This window comes from Bufo gargarizans, chromosome 1, assembly GCF_014858855.1.
Source record: "Bufo gargarizans isolate SCDJY-AF-19 chromosome 1, ASM1485885v1, whole genome shotgun sequence".
NCBI lineage: Eukaryota > Metazoa > Chordata > Amphibia > Anura > Bufonidae > Bufo > Bufo gargarizans.
Window position 1 is genome coordinate 124508343 of NC_058080.1, and position 26260 is coordinate 124534602.

The 26260-nt window shown below is 41.4% G+C and overlaps 1 protein-coding gene across 2 annotated transcripts; it reads left to right on the top strand.

Annotated features, from left to right (window-relative positions):
- The first annotated feature begins 846 nt into the window (after nucleotides 1-846).
- TLR3 (toll like receptor 3) lies at nucleotides 847-21464 on the top strand. Of its 2 annotated transcripts, none has more exons than XM_044297851.1 (5): nucleotides 847-964; nucleotides 8067-8517; nucleotides 8602-8793; nucleotides 14363-16197; nucleotides 21122-21464. In XM_044297851.1, exons 2-5 carry the CDS (start codon nucleotides 8074-8076, stop codon nucleotides 21348-21350), a joined length of 2700 nt encoding a protein of 899 aa, XP_044153786.1. In that variant the 5' UTR covers nucleotides 847-964; nucleotides 8067-8073; the 3' UTR covers nucleotides 21351-21464. The 2 variants fall into 2 exon arrangements, with proteins under 2 accessions (XP_044153786.1, XP_044153794.1); XM_044297859.1 differs by lacking the exon at nucleotides 847-964 and adding an exon at nucleotides 7884-7904.
- The last annotated feature ends 4796 nt before the right edge of the window (nucleotides 21465-26260 follow it).

Consider the following 26260-nt stretch of genomic DNA (forward strand, 5'->3'; position numbering starts at 1 on the left):
GACGCTAGCAAAAAATTTCAAATGGGGTGGAATTGTAAAAAAATACAACTGCTCCATAGTTTTATGTTTTTTTTTTTTTTTTACGGCATTCCTTATGCCATAAAACTGACCTGTTCCCTTCATTCTGTGGGTCAGTACGATTACTGCGACCATTGGCGACCCACCAAGCAAATGTTGGTTTTGTAGTGGAGTCTTATTTTTTTGTGGAGGGGCATGGATGGAGTTGGGGAGGAGTGCCAAAGCTGAACTTTTACACCAGCGCCCATGCTCTTCTTTTTAGGTGAGGCTCTGTACACACCAAAGTAGTGAATGCATCGCCCCCAATGCATGAAACTGGATGCCTTACGACTGCATACATCTACCACTGACTGCCACTATAAAAAACTTGCACTGCACAGTATACATCTTTTGTAGGATCCACTTGTATTGAAAAACTTAGTATAGTTACTATAATACTTATGGACTAACTAATTTATGCAAACAATTGCCTAAAGCAGGCATGCTCAACCTGCGGCCCTCCAGCTGTTGTAAAACTACAACTCTCACAATGCCCTGCTGTAGGCTGATAGCTGTAGGCCTAAAGCAATCAGTACAAGTTTAGGAAAGAAAAATCAGCCCAAATCATTACCATTACTGTATATCAAGAAAGAGACATTTCCCTGCTAAAATGAGGAAGAATTCCTAAAGTAAGAGTGACATGGGGAGAATGACAGACTGAGCGGCATGTGGGTCAGAGAAAGCTCTAACCACAGTGCTGATGCGGGTGCAATGTCTCTAACGAGTTAACTCTCCCCAGGCTGTGGGACTGCCCAAGTGAGTCAGATCAGCCTTCTAACACTCCTCCAGCTGCAGGCTTGGTACAGTCTTTGTCTTTCTTTGATATGGCCTGCACGCTGTGCGCTGAAAGAAGAACTTAACTGTTAGCTCTCCTGCCCAGAAGTGTCTGTAAGCTTCATAGACAAGTGTAAGTCTATCGTTCAGTACTTATCTTATGTTATACCTGTTTGTTTAGCTGGGTCTTTGGTTAATAGTTAGTAATCTTTCTACTTGCACACAATATTTGCTATGGCAGATCTCAGGCTGTACATTGTTGCGTGCACAGTAATTAACCTTTTAGTTAGTCATCAATTAACAGCTACAGGTGTTCTCCACCTTTAGCACCACGGCTAATCGGAATGATAGGATGACAAATATTGGCGAATAAAAATTAATACTGCATATAGGTGGGCAGTGTTGTAGCTTTCAACCCACTGACAATCATAGACACCTAGCCTTTCTGCTGCCTGAGACGCAAACTGAAATCGCGCCCCCCCATGCCAATTTCTTTACCCTCACCCCTTTGCCACACTAAAAGCGCTCATTGCTCTTCTGCTGCCCCCCTCTTGCCAATACCTGGTGCTCCCTGAGGCGTTCGCCTCACCTGGCCTCATTGGTGGTGCACCCCTGCATAGGCATGCTGAGAGTTGTAGTTTTGCATTAACCTGTTACCTGGATTTTGGGTATAGAGCTGGGGACATGAATTGCTAGATGGCTGCAATACCCATTCCCCATAGCTCTGTGCGCTTTTATTGTGTCAAAAAAAGATTTTATATATATGTAAATGAGGCTACTAACGTTTCTGGAGCCCAGCCACGCCCACTTTGAATTAGCCCAACACCACCCCGCATACTCCGAATCTCCTCCTTGCTCCCCGACGTCACAAAGCTAGAGCGCCGTAATCTCGCGATGCGTGAGCTAGCGCATGCGCAGTGTCGGCATAGTGTTCCTTCCCTGTGCTAGCATCAGCCTCAGGGAATGAACTGTGCATGTGCTAGCTCGTGCATCGCGAAATTACGGTGCTCTAGCTTTGTGACGTTGGGGAGCAAGGAGGAGATTCGGAGTATGCGGGGTGGTGTTGGGCTTCTTCAAAGTGGGCGTGGCCGGGCTAAGAGTCAGAGAAGGCTGGACTCATCTCTGAAGCATGGAGGAGACAGGACTCATCTAAGCTTCATTTACATATATATATATAAAAAAAATTGACACAATAAAAGCACACAGAGCTATGGGGACTGGATATTGCGGATGTGCAAGCGGCGATCTAGCAGCCCATGTCCTCAGCTCTATACCCAAAATCCAGGTGACAGGTTCCCTTTAAGGAAAGGGTCATAGCTGTACAAACACATTCCTAGGAATAAGAAAACCTATTGTGTCATTCACACGAACGTATTTTGCTTCCGTGTCCTTTTCATTTTTTTGCAGATAGGATGCAGACCCATTCAGTTGGTTTACCCGATACAGCATTTTCTGATGAACCCAAAAAAAACAGGGAAACATCGGTTGTTGAGGTTCACCACCAACTATTACAACATTTTCCCAGGCCCGAGACATTGTTGGGTCCTGGTGCTGTGCTGTACTGAAATTTTCACTGGAGACATTGAGGTCTGCCAATTCAGGACCCGGAAGCAAATCCTCCACATCTCCCACCATTACAATCAGCGGGGTAGTCTCCCCCTCTTCCACCGAAGTGGCAGCCACCCCTACCGCTGGCACTTTGGTCTCAGGTTCCCAGGGTTCTGGCCTCCCTTCCGAGCTAGGCCACTCTGCTGAAGTTACCCCTGACTCAGGGGCATCAACAACTCTCACAGCCGGGCACAGGGCCAGGAATCCCGGAAAGTCTCTCCCTATTATTAGTTCATACGTGGGTCCACTTGCCGCCTCCCATGGATAGAGACACCAGGGCGGTGGGATAGTCCTTTAAATCTCCATGTATGCACAGGACCCCTATTTTTCGGCCAGTATACTCATCGAGCTGCACCAAGGTAGCTCTTACCAGAGACACCAGACTTCCTGAGTACAACAAAGCCACTGCCAGAGTGTCTCCAAATTCTACCTGGCACAGGTGGTTATTCTCTATAGTCTCTGGGATACCTGATGCACACAGCTTCCTGGTGTACAGCTAATTGCGGTATCTATAGTTAGCCTCCATGGGTTCGCCCCGATGGGGACAGTCGGCCCTTATGTGGCCAGGCTCCTGACACCGCCAACATACTATCTGAGCTGGGTCTATGGGGGGTAACCCCCGGACGGGTTTGGTTGGCACAAGTCTCTGGGATGGAGATTGCTGGGGTTTGGCTGCCCCCTCTCAAATGAAACCCCTTTCAAATTCCTTGTAGCCTCATAGCATTCCACCAGGTCCACCATCTCAAGGACATTACCAGGAGACACCTGGCCGATCCAGTGCTGGAGGGGGTACGGCAAAGCCCTCCAGAACACATCAGTAAACAGACGGTCCAACATAGCAGTGGCACGTCAGGTTGCAGACATTTTTGCAACAGGTGTAATAGGGTATAATACTGGGGCCTCCCGAGCTCAGCCGGGTTAAACTCCCACTGATGCACCCGCTGGGCCCGGACTAATACATTTACCTCAGTCTCGCCAGGATCTCACCCGTTGCTCCCAGGGTATCTTCTCTCTCACGGCTACCTTCTTGAAGATCGCCAAATAGGTCTCAACGTCGTATGTGGGGCTCATCTTGGGGATCGCCGCACGGACCAATTTGCGGGCATTGTGGATGCTCTGCGATGATCCTGCTGCTTGTAAAGCCATCACATGTTGTAACAGCAGTTGGTTTGTTTCCTGCTGTTGCTTATTGTCCTCCCGCTGTTGCAGGTAAGCTTCTATGAGGGCTTTCACGACAGTTTCCATTTTGTCGAGGGACAGGGGTTGTAATTTCGCTGGTTTGATGTAAGACATACAATCGTGCCCGCAAAAACAAAAATGTTTCTGCATTCACGCCAGCCTCACTGCAATGCCCGCATCCTCCACCAATTGTGGGGATTCGCTCTGGTAGTTGAGATAAGCAGGTGCAGTACAGGGGCAAAGTACAAGTTTGTAATTCAAATGTCCATGTTTATTTACACATAAGGTCAAGCAAAAACACTCTTTGCAAGGTTGGTGTTTGTTCACACTGAGTAGAAAGTTCATGCCTAAAAAAAAGTCACCTTGTCGGCGGATCTGCCTCCAGCAGTGCAAATGCAGGATTTAGGTGACCTGCATTACCAAGACACAGGTCTCAGTCTCAGCTTTCCAGCCCAGCTCAGAGCTCAGTTCCCACACAGCGATTGCCAGAGCTCCTCTGTCAGAGAGAGGTAATCACTTCCAGCTGACACTGCCGGCTGGGTATTTTATAGGCCAGTCAAGACCCAGCCTGGAACGTGGGAAGTAGTCACCCACCCAGCACTTTGCCTACTCTCAGTAAGAGCCATCCCGGATCAGCTATACAGCCATACTAAAGTAGTAAATTGTCAATTAGCATTAGCTGCCGCTGACACCTGAAGATACCGGCCCTTACTTCACCGAGGCCAGGAACCTCAGTGACACATACCTTCCGTCAACGATGGACCATTGCGCCTGCCTAATATAAATATATATATATATTTATTTATTGTGGGGATTCGCTCTGGTAGATAGGATAGGCGGAAGCAGTATAGAGGCACCAACCAGTTCTTAAATCAAACAGTTCAGTGTTTATTCAAACTCTTGGCAAATTCATAAACAAAAAGTCACATTCAACACAAAAAGTCTGAGTGTGTACCATTAATAACCACCCTCTGTTTTCTATCACTGAGCCAGTTACTTACCCACATACAGACATTTTCTCCCAGTCCGAGCATTCTCATTTTAAATACTAACCTTTTATGTGGTACAGTGTCAAATGCTTTGGAGAAGTCCAGATATACAACATCCGTTGATTCAACACTGTCAAATCTAGAACTTACCTCCTCATAGAAACTGATTAAAGTAGTTTGACATGACCGATCCCTCATGAAGCCATGCTGATATGATGTAATGATCTTGTTTTCATTGAGATCCTCCAGGATAGCATCTCTTAGAAAACCTTCAAACAGTTTACCCACAACAGATGTTAAACTTACTGGCCTTTAGTTTCCAGGCTCTGTTTTTGGACCCTTTTTGAATATTGGCACCACATTTACTATGCGCCAATCCTGTGGAACACTCCCTGTCAGTATAGAGTCTGTAAATATCAGAAATAAGGGTCTGGCTAAGACATTACTTAATTCTCTTAGGATACGGGGGTGTATGCCATCTGGATCTGGCGATTTGTCTATTTTAATCTTTTTAAGTCGCTGTTGTACTTCTTCCTGGGTCAGACAGGACAATTTTAATAGGGAATTTACTTTTACATTTGCATTTCATCTGACAGTTTATTTTCCTCAGTGAATACAGTGGAAAAAAAAATATTTAATAGCTTTGCTTTCTCCTCGTAGCTCTCTGCAACTCCCCCCTCATTGCTCTGCAGAGGGCCGACACCTTCAGATTTATACTTTTTACCATTTATATTATTGAAGAACATTTTAGGGTTAGTTTTGCTCTCTTTGGCAATTAATATCTTGATCTCTAGTTTGGCGGCTTTTATTTGTTTTTTACACATTCAATTTTTTTCCTTATAGTTTTTCAGTGCTTCCTCCTGTTTTAGTGATTTAAATGCATTCTTTTTGTCATTTATTGCCTTTTTTACAGTTCTATTTATCCACATTGGTTTCTTCTTGTTCCTTAACCCTATATTCCCATACCTCTCACAATTAGATTTTAGGATGCTTTTAAAAATATCCCATTTTGTGGCGGTATTTTTTATTTTTGAGGACTTTGTCATAGTTAGTTAGGCATATGGCCTCTCTTATTTGGCTAAAGTTAGCTTTTTTGAAGTTTTGTATTTTTGTTCCTCCCTGTAGAAACGCTTGTTTGAAGGTAATTGGAAGGTTATTAATTCATCCTGCACATCTGTTGTTCTGTCAGGTCTATTGGTTAATACTAAGTCCAGTATGTCCGTCCCTCTACTCGGGTCCTGAACCAGTTGGGAAAGGTAATTGTCTTTGGTTATTGCCAAGAACCTGTTTCCTTTATGAGATGTACAGCTTTCAGTTTCCCAGTCTATATCTGGGTAGTTGAAGTGCCCCATAATAACCACCTCATTATGATTTTCCGCCTTGTCTATCTCGTTTAGTAGTAGATTTTCTGTGGACTCTGGTATGTTAGGTGGTTTATAATAAACTGCTATTAGTAATTTATTATTATTTTTGCCTCTATGTATTTCTTGGGCTTTAGACAGGACTTTACATAAGGCAGACCCCTCCCCCTCTCCAGTTTTGACGATCCTTTCTAAACAGTCTGTAACCTTGTACATTAACTGCCCAGTCATAGCTATCATCCAGCCATGTCTCAGTTATTCCCACTATGTCATAGTCCTCCTCACACATCACTAATTCCAGTTCACCAGTTTTATTAGTCAGGCTTCTGGCATTAGTATACATACAATTAAGAGGTTTATGTCTATTTTTTACCCTACACCTTTCCTTCTGAACTGTTCTAGTCCCTCCTTCCATTCATCCCCCAGTCCCACTACCTTGCCCCCGGTCTCTATCTGCACTATCTTCCCATCCTATAATGTAATTACCCTCCCTCCCAGTCCCTAGTTTAAACACTCCTCCAACTTTCTAGCCATGTTTTCCCCTAACACAGATGCCCTTTCCCCATTGAGGTGCAGCCCATCCCTACGATAGAGCCTGTAGCTGACAAAGAAGTGAGCCCAGTTCTCCAGGAACCAAAACCCCTCCTTCCTACACCAGTTCTGTAGCTACTTGTTAACCTCCCTAATCTCCTGTTGCCTTTCTTGTGTGGCTCGTGGTACAGGCTGTATTTCGGAAAACACTACCTTTGAGGTCCTTGCCCTAAGCTTTTGACCTAAATCCCTAAAATAATTTTTAAGGACTCTCCACCTTCCTCTAACTTTGTCATTGGTTCTGATATGGACCATGACTGCTGGGTCTTTTCCAGCCCCTCCTAGTAATCTGTCATCCCGATCCGCAATGTGTCGAACTCCAGCGCCAGGAAGACAACACACTGTTCTACCGGTAGGACCCCCACTGATAATGAGAATCAGGGTCCCGTACCCCCTGTAGTCCCACTGATATGAATGGAGCAGCCGGTCAGGCATGTGTGTGACCGCTCCATTTATTTCCATGGGAATTCCAGAGATAGATGAGCACTGTACTCGGCTATCTCCGGAACTCCCATAGAAATGAATGGAGCAGCCATGCACACGTGTGACTGGCTGCTCTGTTCATTTTAGGGGGGCTTCAGGGGTATGGGCCCCCGTTCTTGCGATTGATGGGGGTCCCATCGGTAGGGGATACCTGTGGATAGGAGATAACTTCTAACAACTGGAATACCCCTTTAAACCAAAGTCTACAAACTAGGAAGTTGTTTTAAAACTGCCGCTCATTACTGGCAGCACTGGCTGCCTTGAAAGGACTAGAGATGTAGAAGAGCTGACCTGGGTCCTGGATGAATGAATAACAACGGGAGAGTAGGGAGGCCCACAGTATACATATGATGGTCATTGCCGCTGAAATGAGTTGGTATAAAATGTGTGTATGTGTGTTAGCTATCTCTCTACAAACTGGCTCTCTTGACTTCCCCATGCATACATATGTATGGAAGTTTGGAAGAGCACGTACTGTGTGTGTATTCAATGGGGAGGTAGGAGAAAGCCGCTGCTAAAAAAATAACTGATAAGATGGCCCTGTGTACAGCTGAACTCAGAAAAGACAGAGAGGTAAATATATAAATTACACGTTTTTCCAGAATCTTTTCCAATAAAACTATATATCGCTCAGCTTTATCTTCCTATAACATGATGCCTTGCAGTGGTTCTCTTTATGTCTCTGTTCAATAGCAATGTACAATGACCGGAAAACCAACTTTATTAATTTAATTATGGAATCCACTTTATCCTAAACTATTACTTGATCACCCACCCCAGGGGGGACTGGCAATTTACCCTAAAGGGAAACTTGGGCTGATATCCCAAGGCCACCTGAGACCACTTCACAGCCTCCAGCCAGGTAAGTAATGATCTGACAAAGAGTTTATTAATATTGGGAGCATCAAGTACTTATGTAGCTGGCCAGCAGCCCCATGTGCCCTTCAGACTCCTGAATTCAACTGTTTTATTTCTGGATTATATACTTAAAATTATATACTTTTTTTATGTTTTGTTATTCCAGAAAGAAAATGAAGTCTGCATACATATGGATGGCTTATGTGCTATGCACTATGTATGTCATAATAAGGGTACCGATCATGGCTGAAAATCACTGTAAGGTCACAACAGAGAAAGCTGACTGTAGTCACTTGGAATTATATACTATACCTTCAGACCTTCCATCAAACATTACAACCCTCGACCTTTCCCACAATCGCCTGAAGACACTGCCTGCAGCCAATCTCTCCAGATATGATAAACTTGAGCATCTAGATGTTGGTTATAATACTCTCCATGTTCTTGAAACAGACTTGTGTCAACTACTACCATTGCTTAAAATACTAAACCTACAGCACAATGAATTTACAAAGATTCCTGAAAAGGCCTTCCTTTACTGCATGGGTCTTGTGGAGTTGCAGCTAAATTCTAATGGAATAAAAGAAATAAATGGAAATCCATTCAAATATCTTCAGGTGCTATCATGTTAATGATCTTAGCCAGTTTCAAAATGCATTTTGCTGTTAATTTGATTAAACTGGTGATTTTATTCTTGACAGAGTTTGCAACTTCTTGATGTGTCTCACAACAAAATGACAACTACAGCTTTAGGAGACCAACAGCAGCTTTCAAACCTCACCGAACTTCTGTATTCTCATAATATGATTAAAGAACTGAAGAAAGAAGATTTTATGTTTCTTTGGAAAAACTCAGTGCGGAAGCTTGATCTTTCAGCCAACCCTGTGAAAGAGGTAAGGTGTTATATATTCAGGAACAAACAAAAAGGTAAGTGGCCCTATAGCAACAATTAAAATGAGACCCCTTTCTGGTTCTGATTAAAAGGGGGCATTGTAGAGGTAATGGCTGCCCTGCCCCCATCTCTGGAGTGGGGTAAGTATAACCTGTATGAGGTGCCCGGGCATTTTGGGGTCATTATAGGGGTTGGATAACACCTTTAACACTAACAAAAGCCACAGTCAACCAGGGACTTAATTGTTCAATCTCCTTTCTATTATCCTTGGGTAATTACCCTCAACCTTATTTGTAGGAACTTTGCTGAAGAGATCCCTGCACACTTTTTTTGCCACCCCAATTTTTTTCCTAGGGCCCCATAGCATTTGCCTAGTCTACCTTTATTGCAAGTGTACCTTGGTATATTTATATCATAAGTAAAAGTATATTATCCTTGATAGTATTTGGGTATGCCTAATATGCCTCCCAACAAATTGACATCTGTTAGTTTAGGAGACCAGTAGTGGTTGCCAGAGATCACTGATGTCCATTAAGTTTAAAATTGATAAAGAATTACATTTTTCAAAATATTAGCCCATATTTTTCAAAAGTGTTGTAATTTTAGACAATGTGAGTTAAAAGTTCCTCCAATCAAAACTGATTAAAAGATGTTTTTATGGCTCACTTTGTGCAGTGGGGCACAGTCATTCAGAAAGGGCCTTCCCCAAACTGTTATTACAAATATGAAAGCATACAATTGTCTAAAATGTCTTTGTAAGCTGTAGCATAAACATTATCCTTCATTGGAAATAAAGGCATAGCCTAAACCATGAAAAACACTTCCAGCCAATATTCTAGTCATTAGTCTTGTTCTAGCTCATTAGTCTCAGCCACATTTTATGGTAGGCACTATACCTTCTAAAAGATAGCATTCTTTGGCTATGCATCCGTTAGACTGCCAGTTATCAAACAGAGATTCTTTATTTCAGACAACACATTTCCAGTACTGCAGAGTCCAGTGGCGGTGTGTTTACACCACTCTAGTTGATGCTTTTTTATTGTTTTGACATGTTTATTTGCATGTTGAGCCTGTGGGGAGTCACTCAACTTAGGAGACCCATTCCATGAAACTCCAAATGCACAGTTTTTATTCATTTGTCACTTCCAGGGTCAATTTAGAAGTCTGCCATAACAGATGAGTACATTTTTATGCGCTATGCAATTAGGCACTCGATTCGCTATGGTTTGTGTGGTTTCTGTTCTGTGAGCTGTTGTTTCACCTGAACACTTCACAATAATAGTGGTTGATATCACATTTGACCGAGGCAGATCTAGCAGCTTATAAATTTCATGAACTCGGTTGTGACTAAGGTGGCATGCTATCACTGTGCTGCCATTGTGTGCTTGATTTGTAATTCATCTGTGCACCATGGGTTTGGCTGCAATACTGATAGTATGAGTGTCTTCATACTTCTGGCCATGCCAGCCCCTGCCCTGCTCCTTCCTTCAGGCACAGGCGCCACTGTACTCATGCTGTCTGCTGTCTGCTCTCTTGCTGTCCGGTCCTGTTCCTTTCTCTCCAGCTGCAGTGTTTCTGGCTGCCTGCGTCCTCTGCAAACGATGCTCTGCTCTTTTTGTCTAAAGGACATCTGGCCTATTTCATAGGGGGTGCACTCACTCTCGCCCTTTTAAAGGGCTGGTGCACGTGCCGTCCAAATCCTTCCTAAGCCAATGGCTTGTCATCCCTGTGTATTCTGTGTATTTAAAGCATCCTCCCCAGGGTGAGGGTGCTTGAACTTTAGGTTCCTAATCTTGATTTAACGAGCAAAGGTGCACTATTCTGCCTAACTACCCATGTATTGAACTTCGGCCTGACAACTGACAACGGCTAGCATTTACCCATTGCTGTCTACCCTGACCTTCGACTTCTTTCTTGGATCTGTTTGCACACAAGTTTTCCTGACCCTAGCTGATTTTCTGACTATGAATATTGCTTGACCCTATGTGCTTTGCACCAGTGTCTCTGACCACCGTGAGTCAGTTGCCAACTACAACGGGAATATCTCAAGAGGTTAGGGCCTGATGGCTCCACTGCAGTGAAAACCAGATTCCTGTATAGGGGTTAAAGAGTGAAAACCAAGGGACTTCCAGTATAATGCTTTTAAAACCAGTTAGTTAGTACAGAGGGTCCACACCCACTGTTTAACCGCTTAAGGACCACAGGTTTATACCCCCTTAGTCACCAGGCCCTTTTTTACAAATCGGCACTTCACAACTTTAACGGTTCATTGCTCGGTCATGCAACTTGGCACCCAAATTAATTTTACCTCCTTTTCTTCTCACAAATACAGCTTTCTTTTGGTGGTATTTGAATGCTGCTGACATTTTTCATTTTTCTGATATTAATCAAAATATACCGCAATTTTCTGATATTAATCAAAATATACCGCAATTTTCTCAAAAAAAGTGTATTTTTAACTTTTTCTGGTAAAATTGTTCAAATATAATTACATTTCTATACAAGTTTGTGTCAGAATTTATTGTGTTACATGTCTTTGATAAAAAAAAATCCAATAAGTGTATATTTATTAGTTTGCGCAAATGTTATAGCGTTTACAAACTATGGTACAAAAATGTGAATTTATGCATTTTGAAGCAGCTCTGACTTTCTGAGCACCTGTCATGTTTCTTGAGGTGCTAGAATGCCAGGATAGTATAAATACCCCCCAAATGATCCCATTTTAGAAAGAAGACACCCCAAAGTAATTGCGGAGGGGCATGGTGAGTTCATGTACGATTTAATTTTTTTTCACAAGTTAGCGGAAAATGACACTTTCTGAGGAAAAAAATAAATAAAGTTTCCAATGTCTGCTAATTTCTAGCAAAAAAAAAAAAAACTCCCATGGACTCACTATGCCCCTCAGTGAATACCTTGGGGTGTCTACTTTCCGAAATGGGGTCATTTGTGGGGTGTGGGGTTCTGGCATTTTGGGCGGGGCTAAATTGTGAGCAACCCTGTAAAGCCTAAAGGTACTCGTTGGACTTTTGGCCCCTTTACGCACCTAGGCTGCAAAAAAGTGTCACACATGTGGTATCAACGTACTCAGGAGAAGTAGGGCAATGTGTTTTGGGGTGTATTTTTACATATACCTATACTGTGTGTGAGAAATATCTCTGTAAATGACAACTTTTTACATATTTTTTTTTCCAAAGTTGTCAATTTACAGAGATATTTCTCTCACCCAGCATGGGTATATGTAAAAATACACCCCAAAACACATTGCCCTACTTCTCCTGAGTACGGCGATACCACATGTGTGACACTTTTTTGCAGCCAAGATGCGCAAAGGAGCCCAAATTCCTAAAGTACCTTTAGGATTTCACAGGGCATTTTTACGCATTTGGATTCCGTGAGGGGCATGGTGAGTTCATGTAAGATTTTATTTTTTTGTCACAAGTTAGTGGAATATGAGACTTTGTAAGAAAAAAAAGAAAAAATCAATTTCCGCTAACCTGTGCAAAAAAAAAAAATCTATGAACTCGCCATGCCCCTCAAAAGTGATCTTTATAGCGCTGCAGCGATTTTACTGTGTTTTTGCAGTGATCAGGAAAAAAAAATTCTGTCACTGCGGTGGGGCGGACTGAACGCAAGTGTGCGCACATGATCAGGCCTGATCGGGCGAACACTGCGTTTTTTGTAGAGCCTATATATCACATGTCCTATTCTTGTCCGCAATTGCGGACAAGAAAAGGCATTTTCTATATAGTTCTGGCAATGTGCGGATCCGCAAAATGCGGAAAGCACATTGCCGGTGTCCGTGTTTTGCAGATCCGCGGATCCGTGGATCCACAAAACACATACGGACGTCTGAATGGAGCCTTACAGGGGGGTGATCAATGACAGGGGGGTGATCAGGGTGTCTATATGGGGTGATCAGGGGTTAATAAGGGGTTAATAAGTGACAGGGGGGGTGTAGTGTAGTGTGGTGATTGGTGCTACTTTAGTGAGCTGCCTGTGTCCTCTGGTGGTCGATCCAAGCAAAAGGAACCACCAGAGGACCAGGTGGCAGGTATATTAGATGCTGTTAACAAAACTGTGTCTAATATACCTTTTTGGGGTTAAAAAGTGCTTATTTCCCTGGAATGCATGTTAGACTAATCTAGGGGCCGGGCAGACAATCGTCATCTCCATTGCGATTTAGGTTTATACAGAAAACACCTTATCTGGAAATAATATCTGAACAAGGCATTAGTGTTGAACGCGAATATTCAAAATCATAAATTTTAATCGCGAATATCGCCACTTTGAGAATTCGCTAATATTTAGAATACAGTGCTATATATTCGTATTCACGAATATATTTTAATCACGAATTTATTGTGAATATCGTCACTTAGCAACATCCCAAGCAACCAATTGGAAAGTTGCCTATAGGAGTGGTGTTGATCTCAAATTTTCGTATCGCTAATTTTCCGATTTTCGTATCGCTAATTTTCCAATTTTTCGCAATCAAAAAAGTAATGACTGGAGATCACAAATTCTCGTATTCGTGAATATATGATGTATATTTGCCCAAATATTCGCAAACTATTGCAAATTCGAATATTGCCCCTGTCGCTCATCACTGGTGTTGATGGGAAATTTGATTTGCCGAAAAGTCTTATTTTATCGTGCTTCGTGGTAACAAATCAATTTTCCCTGAAATGGCGGGGGAAAAAAATCATACTCGCCTCATCCATTTGAGTGCGAAGAGTCTGTTATCTTGCTTAAAGATTCCATGCAAAATCTCGTGCGCAGTGACATATGACGTCACCACAATGACCTGCGTGATGACGTCATCATGCGCCGTGCGAGATTTTACTCTGGATCTTCAAGCAAGATGGCCCGGCAGCTTCTTCACACTCAAATGGATAAGGTAAGTACAATTTAATTTATTTTTAAATGATTAACCCCTGAAAGGCCTTAATATTATTCTCAGATGCCGCGATCAGCAATAAACACGGCATCTGAGGGATTCAATGACGTGAGGTGGCGCAATCGCCGTTCCACATCATTGCACCCGCTACTTATAAAGAAAGGCTCTTTGTGACTAAGTAATTTGTCACTAAACAAATTTTTTGTAAAATTCGGCAAAGAAGCATCAAATTTTTAAGAACTTTGCTCATCTCTACAAGACATGTATATATTATATACCTATACAATGACTGCCTTCCTCCCCAATTAAAATCCTTGGCTATGACCATACTTGCATACCTACTGATCTGAAGACCCACACTTGCAGCAGCAAGACTGTCCTGTTTCTTCATGGCAAACTGGACAAATCTGGATTGGCTCTTCGGTCTGTTGACCTTAGTATCCTGGATTTGTTGTCCTATGGCTGAGCATGGACTTTAATATAACTTTTCCCCAAAATAATATCGACATTACTTTGAGAAGCTAAGAAAGTTTACAGGATCCTAGTTAAAGGTCAGTTGGGATGTCCCTATGTCTGCATATCAATGTGAGTGAGATATGGAAGTCTGTGTTTGGCTACAATAAAAGCTTATTTTTCTATACTAAAATAATATACAATATTTTCTTTGCCATAGATTCAAGCAGACTGTTTTCAACAATTGACTTCTCTTCACACGCTCACAATGGCTAACATGACACTTGGACCCAAGTTAACAGAAGATCTTTGCTCACAGTTGGCCGGCACACAAATTAGTGTTCTTTTGCTACCTAATTCTCAACTTACAAGAATATACAATACAACATTTAAAGGTTTAGACTCCACAAATTTAACAAGTCTAGATGTTTCTAAAAATACTTTGTCACAGATTGATAATAATTCATTTATCTATTTGCATCATTTGAAAAGTCTAAACTTGGAAGAAAACCAAATCAGTCACCTGAATTCCAGAGCCTTTAATGGTTTATCAAACCTGACATACTTGAATTTAAAAAAGTTTTTTAGCAGTTCAAATAACCCCAAAATCGATGACTTATCATTCCAATGGCTTCAAAACCTACAATACCTAAACATGGAACAAAATAAAAAAATTGACCTTTCTGAAAATACGTTTACTGGTCTAATAAGCTTGACGACTTTGAGCCTTGGTGGATGCTTGTTTCAAACTTTTACGAATAAAACATTTTCATCTCTTTCAAACTCATCTCTAATATCACTGAATCTAACAAAAACAGAAGTAATTAAATTAGAATCAGGAGCTTTTTATGGACTTAAACACCTTCAAGTGCTTGATTTGGGCCTTAACCAGATTGATCAATACCTCACTGGTGAAGAATTTGGGGGTCTTCACAGTATTAAGCAGATATATCTTTCATATAATAAACATCTGACTCTATCAAGTAGTTCATTTTGTAACATTCCAACCCTTGAAAAGTTAAACCTCAGGAAGACAGCATTAACATTTAAAAGCACAAGCAATTCTCCCTTTAACTGTCTATCTAACCTAACCTATCTGGATCTTAGTAACAACAATATCGCTAACATAGAAGAAGATTATTTTAGTGGTCTTCATAATCTAAGAATTCTAAGTTTACAACACAACAACCTTGCTCGATTATGGAAAAAGGCTAATCCTGGTGGTCCTGTTTTGTTTCTAAAAGGGCTGCGGGAACTAGAAATACTTGACTTCCTTTCCAATGGCTTTGATGAGATACCTGCTGAAGCTTTTAAGGGGCTTTCAAATTTAAACTTCCTGAACTTGGGTGAAAATAACGTTTACATATTGCCACCATCTCTGTTTGAGGATCAAGGGTCACTAATTGAACTGGACCTACATAAAAATCTAATAACATCAGTTGAAGAAAATGTTTTCAAAAATGTTTTCAGTAACCTCAAAATTTTAAATATGGGCAATAACCCTTTTGATTGTACATGTGAAAGCATAGCTTGGTTTGCAAACTGGCTGAATACAACGAATACCAGTGTCCCAGATCGAGACTCACAGTACATTTGCAATACACCTAGCAATTACCATGGTGTTTTGGTTGAGAAATTTGATAATTCACCCTGTAAGGACAATGCTCCTTTTAAGGCATTATTTGTACTCAGCTTTACAGTTACAAGTTCCCTGATGGTTTGGGTTTTGCTGCTGCACTTCCAAGGCTGGAGAATAAAGTTTTACTGGAATGTTTTGGAGAGCAAAATACTTGGCTTTAAAGAAATTGATCCAGAAAACAAAAATTTTAAATACGATGCTTATATCATTCATGCCAACAAAGACATGTCTTGGATTGAGCAATATCTTCTTCCTCTTGAAGAAGATAAGAACTGCAATTTTAAATTCTGTCTTGAAGAAAGAGATTTTGAAGCTGGATTATCACATCTGGAATTGATTGTTAAAAGCATCAAAAAAAGCAGGAAGGTCATTTTTGTTATTACACAATATTTCCTAAATGACCAGTGGTGCAGAAGGTAAGTGTTCTATAATATACGTAAACACATGTACATATATAATTCAGTGCAAATTGCACTAATCCATATACATGAATTCATGTGCTCAATGTGTTAATATGTTAAAGGAGTTATCCGGCCCTAAGTATAGAAATTCTCTGTGAATGTAACCTATAAAGGGAAGAATAGTTCATCAGTACTTACCCTCTGCACAGCAGGACTTTCCAGGATCTTCTTCACAGTCATACTCCAGGCAGAGAGTTCCATAGTCTCACTGCTCTTACCGTGATGGTGAGTTCACTAAAAGAGTTCAAGAGGGGCCTGGATGTATTTTTAGAGTGTAATAATATTACAGGCTATAGCTACTAGAGATGGGTTGTTGATCCAGACAGTTGTTTTGCCTTCCTCTAGATCAACTTGCAGGATAACAGGCTGAACTAGATGGACAGATGTATTTTTTTTGGCCTTATAAACTATGTTACTATATGGCCACTCCTGTAACGTTTTCAAGGCTTTTGGTCCAAGCCTGTCTTCTCTGTTTATCACTGAAGCAGGAGATGGTGTGTTATCACTGACATCACCGCCTCCTGCCGTCTTTCCTTGTTCCCGGCTCCTGTGCAATAGGATAACACTATTGTGCAAATGCCGAGACTGATGGCCGTCTTCGGACATCATTGTTGATAACAGTGTACAGGCTTCTGTGTGAAGCCTGTAATTTAATGACTCATACGCAGTACAATGTAAGTACTGCGCATGTGTCAAAACATAGCGATCAGCCTCTGTGCCGTCGCTATGCAGGTTATGGCACCATGAATGGTCACTGTAATGGGGGGCTGTGGATGTCGCTGTTATGACCGCATTGTGGATGTCACGGTTATGACCACATTAGGGATATCACTGTAATATGGCGCTGTGGATGTCACTGTTATGACCGCATTGGGGACAGGGGCGTACATAAAAATCATGGGTAAAACTCAGAATTGGGCCCCCCCCCCCAAAAAAAAAGTACAATTATTAAAGCTGATTAGCGAGGGTGCGTGGTGTTGCAGTGATATTGATTAAGAAAATTGGAATAAAGGCTCATGCACATGACCATATACATTTTGCTGTCTGCAAAATGCGAATCCACAAAATAATACAGGATTACGTCTGTGTAACATCCGTGTTTTTTGGGGGGAACCACTGTAACAATGCCTATTCTTGTCCGCAAAACAGTGCAGTACTATGGAACAGACAAGACATATGGTGTGCAGTCAGCATTTTTTGCAGACCCATTAAAATGAAAGGATCCACATTCTATTCGGGAAAAAAAAGGAACAGACACGAAACAAAATACATTCGTGTGCATGAGCCCTAATTGAGAAAAGTTTATTTAGTGGATATTTTTGCTTTTTTTTAAAACATTTATTTTATGTGTAACATATATTATGTTTGCAATGTTCAAAAGGTGCAAATGGTGTAATTGGAACTAGCTCCAGTCCTGACAGTTGAAGCAGTGTGTTATACCAACAGCTGATGATGCAGGCTCAGTTTTTGAGCCTTCACCATCACAATGCTGTACATGTACATCGGAGAGGAAATAAAAATAAAAAAAATTATATATATATATATACAGCACAGACCAAAAGTTTGGACACACCTTCTCATTCAAAGAGTTTTCTTTATTTTCATGACTATGAAAATTGTAGATTCACACTGAAGGCATCAAAACTTCGAATTAACACATGTGGAATTATATACATAACAAAAAAGTGTGAAACAATTGAAAATATGTCATATTCTAGGTTCTTCAAAGTAGCCACCTTTTGCTTTGATTACTGCTTTGCACACTCTTGGCATTCTCTTGATGAGCTTCAAGAGGTAGTCACCTGAAATGGTTTTCACTTCACAGGTGTGCCCTGTCAGGTTTAATAAGTGGGATTTCTTGCCTTATAAATGGGGTTGGGTCCATCAGTTGCGTTGTGGAGAAGTCAGGTGGATACACAGCTGATAGTCCTACTGAATAGACTTTTAGAATTTGTATTATGGCAAGAAAAAAGCAGCTAAGTAAAGAAAAACAAGTGGCCATCATTACTTTAAGAAATGAAGGTCAGTCAGTCCGAAAAATTGGGAAAACTTTGAAAGTGTCCCCAAGTGCAGTCACAAAAACTATCAAGCGCTATAAAGAAACTGGCTCACATGCAGACCGCCCCAGGAAAGGAAGACCAAGAGTCACCAGCCTCAGAAATCGCAGGTTAACAGCAGCTCAGATTAGAGACCAGGTCAATGCCACACAGAGTTCTAGCAGCAGACACAACTCTAGAACAACTGTTAAGAGGAGACTGTGTGAATCAGGCCTTCATGGTAGAATATCTGCTAGGAAACCACTGCTAAAGACAGGCAACAAGCAGAAGAGACTTGTTTGGGCTAAGGAACACAAGGAATGGACATTAGACCAGTGGAAATCTGTGCTTTGGTCTGATGAGTCCAAATTTGAGATCTTTGGTTCCAACCACCGTGTCTTTGTGCGATGCAGAAAAGGTGAACGGATGGATTCTACATGCCTGGTTCCCACCGTGAAGCATGGAGAGGAGGTGTGATGGTGTGGGGGTGCTTTGCTGGTGACACTGTTGGGTTATTTATTAAAAATTGAAGGCATACTGAACCAGCATGGTTACCACAGCATCTTGCAGCGGCATGCTATTCCATCCGGTTTGCGTTTAGTTGGTCAATCATTTATTTTTCAACAGGACAATGACCCCAAACACACCTCCAGGCTGTGTAAGGGCTATTTGACCATTAAGGAGAGTGATGGGGTGCTGCGCCAGATAACCTGGCCTCCACAGTCACCAGACCTGAACCCAATCGAGATGGTTTGGGGTGAGCTGGACCGCAGCGTGAAGGCAAAAGGGCCAACAAGTGCTAAGCATCTCTGGGAACTCCTTCAAGACTGTTGGAAGACCATTTCAGGTGACTATCTCTTGAAGCTCATCAAGAGAATGCCAAGAGTGTGCAAAGCAGTAATCAAAGCAAAAGGTGGCTACTTTGAAGAACCTAGAATATGACATATTTTCAGTTGTTTCACACTTTTTTGCTATGTATATAATTCCACATGTGTTAATTCATAGTTTTGATGCCTTCAGTGTAAATCTACAATTTTCATAGTCATGAAAATAAAGAAAACTCTTTAAATGAGAAGGTGTGTCCAAACTTTTGGTCTGTACTGTATATATGTATATAGTGGGGTTTTGCTCTGGTAGATAGGGTAAGCGGGTGCAGTACAGAGGCAAAATACAAGTTCCTAACTCAAAACATCAGTATTTATTCACACTTAAGGCAATTGCACAAAACAGCACGTAACTTTGCAGTCTTGGTGTTAATTCACACAAAATTGAAAGTTCATATAACACAAGTAACCTTGCTGGCAGTTCTGCCTCCAGTAGTCCACAGCAGGCTTTAGGGGGCCTGTTTCCCCAGCATGCGGCTCTCAGCCCTCCAGCACATCACAAAGCCTCAGATTCCAAAAACAGAGACCTCTCTGCTGAGCCCAGCTGCCTATTTAAGGATAGCCAGGTGCTGCCAAAACCCAGACCGGCACTTAAACTCTCGTCCGGTATTTGACCTCACCTGCCTGAAAACCAGCCCAGCCGCATATGCTGGGAGAAAAAATAAATGCCTTGCCAGACACAACCCCTCACTGTGTCACAAACCCGCCCTCCATTTGTTCAACCCTTAGAGGGGTGGGGATACGCCAGACAAAACAACCAGGACTGGGCATCCGCGTTTCCCTGCAACCGGCCTGCTCTGTGTTCTGCCGAGAACTTAAAGGGACACTGACAGGCCCAATAACCATAATTAGCTGTACATATGTATGCACAGGTCTTCTAATGTGCATTAAAAACATATAAGTATCCCCCCTGTCCACATTATGAATACAATAAACTCACGTTTTATAACCTGAAGTAATCGCTTTTCTTTCTGCCCAAGGAGCGGGGTTTCAGCTCCACTTGCGCCCAGCCAGCATCAGCCCAACCGCCGTTTTGAAGCACCAATATTCACTTCGCTGGGCGGCTTTTGCTGTCCCCGACCTTCCGAGATCCAGCGCATGCCCATTAGAAAGCTATGGGTGCCGGGCGCATGCGCAGAAGCTGAAAGCGAGTCCGATGCCCATAGCAATTCTTAAAAGTGCATACATGGAGGAAAAATACAGGATACTAAATAGACAATTAACCCATAATCCATCCTAGAGTGGGAAAAAAGTGCATAACACATCAACTATATTAGAAGTCAACAACCTGTATGGTAAAAAGACATGGAACACATGACAGTAAAACAACTTTGCCCATTTTGTCTAGAACAATATTTTTGGTAGTGTAGATTGTACTGCCTCAACTAGGCTATAGTGTGAAAGTAAAAGTTTAGATGACTAACACATATTATAATGAAGGAAAAGGTGTATCTGAACCGTTCACAATGATGTCACTCAAGTTCATCTCAAGTTTCAAGAGCACTTAATTGTGTTTAGTTTCACTTTAAAACTTCATTAAAATACTTTTTTTGGGGTTCAGGATATTGATGTTCTATTCTCAGTATAGGCCATCTATATCAAATTGGTGGAGTCCCTGCTGATCAGCTTTAATATTTACTATATGTATGGCACCTACCTGCACAACATACATATAGAAGCTTCATCCCATTCAAGTGAACAACTTAAAGCTGCAGTTCTCTGCACCGCAATTACTAATAATGAAAGGGTTGCACAAGCCCCACAGCTTCTTCAAACAGCTGATCATGGGTGTCAAAAGTTGAACCCCATTAATCTAATATTTCTAGGCCATCAATATACTGATCCCAGAAACCGGTTTAAAGCAGATTTCAATCGCTTGCTCAAAATATACAGTATGAAGAAAACACAATACAATGTGATTTCATATTTAATTCAAATGTATTGTTTTGTTTCCATAAGATTCAAGATTCAACAGGCTATGCAGCAAATCATTGAGCAAAGTCGGGATTCCATCATACTCTTATTTCTGGAGGACATCCCGGACTATAAACTAAATCACAGGATACATCTGAGAAGAGGAATGTTCAAGTCCAGATGCATTCTAGAGTGGCCTGCTCAGAGAGAGAGGATACGTGCCTTCCAACAAAAACTAAAAATTGCTCTAGGATCATCTAATGTAGTAAACTGAATATGGAATGTATATATTCATGGATAGGTCTGTCTAGCAAGCTACTGAGAAGAGTGAAGATGTCACAGCTCATATTTCAAAAGAGGAATAGTCAAATCCTAATGCATTCTAGAGTGACTTTTTCAAAAGGAGTAGATAATTTTCTTTTTTTTACAAAATGCCCAAGAATAAAACAAAAAAGATAGAAAATGAAACTGATATAAATGCTTCTTCTGTATTTATAGTTAGTCCTTTTTTTATTGCTCTTTTCTCAAATTACCCACCCATACATTGACCATGAACATAATTAATTTCCTGCTAAAAGTTTTTGGGGATAAAGGTTAAAGATTGTGCGGGCTGAATCTTCCATATTTTTTCTTTGTAGTACGTATTGGAGGTGTGGCGATCTCCAAGCAGTCAAGCACACCTGTCCAGTTAATCTGCCCCCTGGAGGCTGGTTTTAAAGTCAGTATAAAACATAGCACCTACCAGTAGCCATTAGGCTCCAGGAGAAGTATATAGTGGGCTCAGCATGCATGTTGGTACTTGCATCCCTGGATCCGATGAAAGCTGTAATGGCACCGGACGGGGTTAAAAGCAGAGTGTGCTTGGCGTGTATGCTGTACCTACGCTCCCTGGACATTATGTGGCTGTCATGGCCCATAAAAGGTAGGAACTAGTGTTAGGGACCACTCATGAAGGCGACCTTGACGTGGTGAGTGGCTTATTACGCTTTGGCCAAAATGTACACCAATGCCTTATTCAATATCCAGCATAAAGGCAGGGCAGAGTGCTGGTTGCAGTGTGCGATTGCATTTTGTGTTTTTACGTTGATAAAGGTTAAAGGCCATGTTATTTTAGCTCTCTTAAAGCGTCACTAAACGTTGCATTAATTAATAGTACAGTGTGTACATGAGGAATAACATTATTTCTGGCCACTGTATCACTTGTATCTGGCATTTTTTAGCAGTTTTCCACTCTGCATGCTGAAGTCTAGTTTGCAGTTCTCTCAGACATAGTGGGTGGAGACTAGTTGCAGTCCACTGCACACCGGGAGTAGTGAAGAATCTACTTCCTAACATAACAGAGAGGGATATGGTTCTGAATAAAGCACTTAGGAAGTTTATATATCAGCCCGTGTTTGCAGAGCTGGTCTGTTCTTGAAGGAATTATTCAGTGATAAAATGAAAAGCAATTAGTAAAATAGGGTGTTTACAGCTGATAACATGAGAACTAAATAAGATATAGTACAAAGTCCAAATGGCACCTAGCAAATGTGGTGCCAATATTCAAATAGGGATCAAAAACAGAGACCGGAAACTATAGGCCGGTAAGTTTAACATCTGTCATGGGTAACTGTTTAAAAGGTTTTCTAAGAGATGCTATCTTGGAGCACCTCAAGGAAAGTAAGCAAATAATGCCATATCAGCATGGCTTCATGAGGGATTGGTCATGTTAAACTAATTTAATCAGTTTCTATGAGAAGGTAAGTTCTAGACTTGACCGCGGTGAATCAATGGATGTCGTATATCTGGAAAGCATTTGACACTGTACTGCATAAAAGGTTGGTATATTAATCATCTTGTAGAAGGCTTGCACAGTAAAATATCAATGTTTGCAGATGACACTAAACTGTGTAAAGCAGGGGTGCACAACCCGCGGCCCCTAGAGCCAAGAGGCATGAGCGCCGCACAACGCAGCATTACAGCTCCTGCACTGTAGCAGTAGCAGGTCTGCTCTCGGCTGTAAGTGACAGCAGGGAAGGGGAGGAGAAGGCAAAAGAGGTTTATCAGCCCTTTTGCCTTTTCTTCAGATAGGTGAGCGGTGCGCTGTGCAGGTTGGACCTGGCTTAGGGGCAGAGGAGTGCAGAGCTGCAGGGCAAGCTAATAAATTAAACAATTATTTAAAAAATAAAAACAAAAAAAAACAAATGAAAGAAAAAAAATACGATGTGGCAAATATTTTTAAAATTTTGAAAAAATCAATTAATTAAATACAACTAAAATAAAAAAAATTAAAAGGAAAAATTGCTAAATACTGTCTTCCAACAGGCTTTTTTGTGATCCCTTGGGGGACATTTTGTGTTGCAAAAATATATATAAAAAATTATAGAAAATTATAATATATAAATAAAAAATAAAAAAATAAAAAATATTACAGTGTTCATTGTCCCTCAACAGTTTTTTTTATGACCTCTTGGGGGACATATTATGTGGCAAAACTATATTTAAAAAATAACTAATAAACCAATTATAAAAAATACAAATAAAATAAATTATTAATAAAATACAAATAAAAGGAAAAAGGAAAAAGTGAAAAATTAACAAAAAGTGCCAGTGTCCACCAAATGTCTTTTTATCACCTCTTATGGGATATATTTTGTAGCAGAAATACATTAAAAATTAGGTTAAAAAAAATAAAATACATAAAAGAAAAAACACCCACACCAACCGAGACCATCACCATTATCACCCCATTCACATGAAACCATACATATTATATAACTAAACAACTGACACGAAATAGAGAACTAATTATAATAATTTATTTTGGTGTCAATTTGCATATTTAAAGAATAAAGAGCTAGAGTTTGAAAAAAATACTTTTTAAAAATGTTTTGTACAGTTTTCCCCCAAATAAAAAAAAAAATTATAATGCCCTATGTGTCAAGTAAAAAATTATAGCAAAAATTATTTTGGTAGTCCCAACACATAAAACATAAAAAAGTTCCAAACTTTAGAACCACCACGTGCGCTAATTCACAAAAAAAATTGTCTGTTTAGGCCTAATTATTAAAGTGTTAACAATAAGCGCTTTCCCTACTAGTAAGGGAAGGTGATTACTGGTTATTACATGGCACTTGTAAATCGGGGGCAGGAGGTGGTAATAACCAGTGAGCGCCAGCCTCTGCAGTGAAGGAAAGCTCTTATTTATGAATAGGAGACAGGATCAAATGAAATATCTCCACTTTTCCAGGTTTTTCCTCTAAAAATGATTACACCTGGCAGTGCATGGCCATGGTCACATACACCGCTCCAGTCAATGACTGGCTTCAGTGGTGACCCGCTGCTTGTGGCCACATCACTGCTGAAGCCAGTCATTTGCTTGAGAGGTGCATGTGACCATAACCATGCACTGCCAGGTGAAAACAGTGCGGAGACCGGAAGATGGAGGTGGCAGGGGCAGTGCAGAGGTAAATTTAACTCTTCGGTTTCAGGGGCCATGCTGCAGGAACATGTTAGAAATTCATTTTTACTGGGAAATCCCTTTAAGCCCGTAATACACTGTGAGATATTCAGATCAATTACTGGGAACAAGTGTTCATAGGAACGCTCATTCATGACAACTGGCTGGTATAATCGTGCCTCACATCTCTCTGTGTAATCAGGGATGTGCTACCCATAATCTATATAACTAAATGAAGGAGGAATGACTGGTATAGCGATCATTCCTCCCCAGCCACTTTACATTGGCCTGTGTAAAAGGCCGATGCAAATGAGCGCCGATCAACTTTTTTTTTTTTATTTGCGACCCCTTGAAATACAGAGATGTGACAATGCGGCCCTCAGACCAAAAAAGGTTGTGCTTGCCGGGTGTAAAGTAATTAACACGGAAGAGGACAGTATACAGTGAGGAACAGAAGTATTTGAACACCCTGTGATTTTGCCAGTTCTCCCACTTAGAAAGGAGGGGTCTGAAATTCACATTGTAGGTGTATTCCCACTCTGAGAGACAGAATAAAAATATTTTTTTCAGGAAATCACATTGTATGATTTTTAAAGACTTTATTTGTCTTGCACTGCTGAACATAAGTATTTGAACACCTGAGAAACAGCAAGAATTCTGGCTCTCAGAGACCTGTTACTGTGCTTTTAAAAAGTCCACCTCTACTCCACTCATTAATTTAACTTAATAGCACCTGTCTGATCTCTTTAAAGACACCTGTCCATCCTCACAGTTATTCAGACACCAACTACTACCATGGGCAAGACCAAAGAGCTGTCAAAAGACACCAGAGACAAAATTGTGGACCTCCACAAGGCTGGAAAGGCATACTGGACAATTGCCAAGCAGCTTGGTGAAAATAGATCAACTGTTGGAGCAATTGTTAGAAAATGGAAGAGGCTAAAGACGACTGTCAGTCTCCCTCCGACTGAGGCTCCATGCAAGATCTCACCTCGTGGGGTATCACTGATGATAAGAAAGGTGAGGAATCAGCCCAGAACTACAAGGGAGGAGCTGGTTAATTACATGAAGAGAGCTGGGACCACAGGTCACTGTCGGTAAAACACTACGCCGCCCGGAAGGTTCCCCTGCTCAAGTCATCACATGTCCAGGCCCGTCTGAAGTTTGCCAATGACCATCTCGATGATCCAGAGGAGGCATGGGAGAAAGTCATGTAGTCAGAAAGGACCAAAGTAGAACTTTTTGGTCTAAACTTCACTCGTGTTTGGAGGAAAAAGAAGGATGAGTTGCATCCCAAGAACACCATCTCTACTGTGAAGCATGGGGGCGGTAACATCATGCTTTGGGGGTGCTTTTCTGCAAAGGGGACAGGACGACTGCACTGTATTAAGGAGAGGATGAATGAAGTTACATCTTATCGTCCTATCTCTCTGTTGAACACAGATTATAAAATCCTTGCAAAACTGTTGGTTAATAGATTAAACGCTGTTATTCATAAAGTTGTTCACGCGGACCAAACTGGGTTCAATCCTAAAAGGAATATACAGGACAATGTAAGGATGGCCTTCCTGAATATCCAGATGGGGGAGGGGGAGGACTGCTCCATCCTGTCTCTCGACACGGCTAAGGAGTTTGACAGGGTGGAGTGGCCCTTCCTCTGGAGAGTGATGTCACGGGTGAAGATAGGTGAATATTTCTCCAGATGGGTTCGCATTCTGTATCATAACCTGGTATCCAGGGTTCGA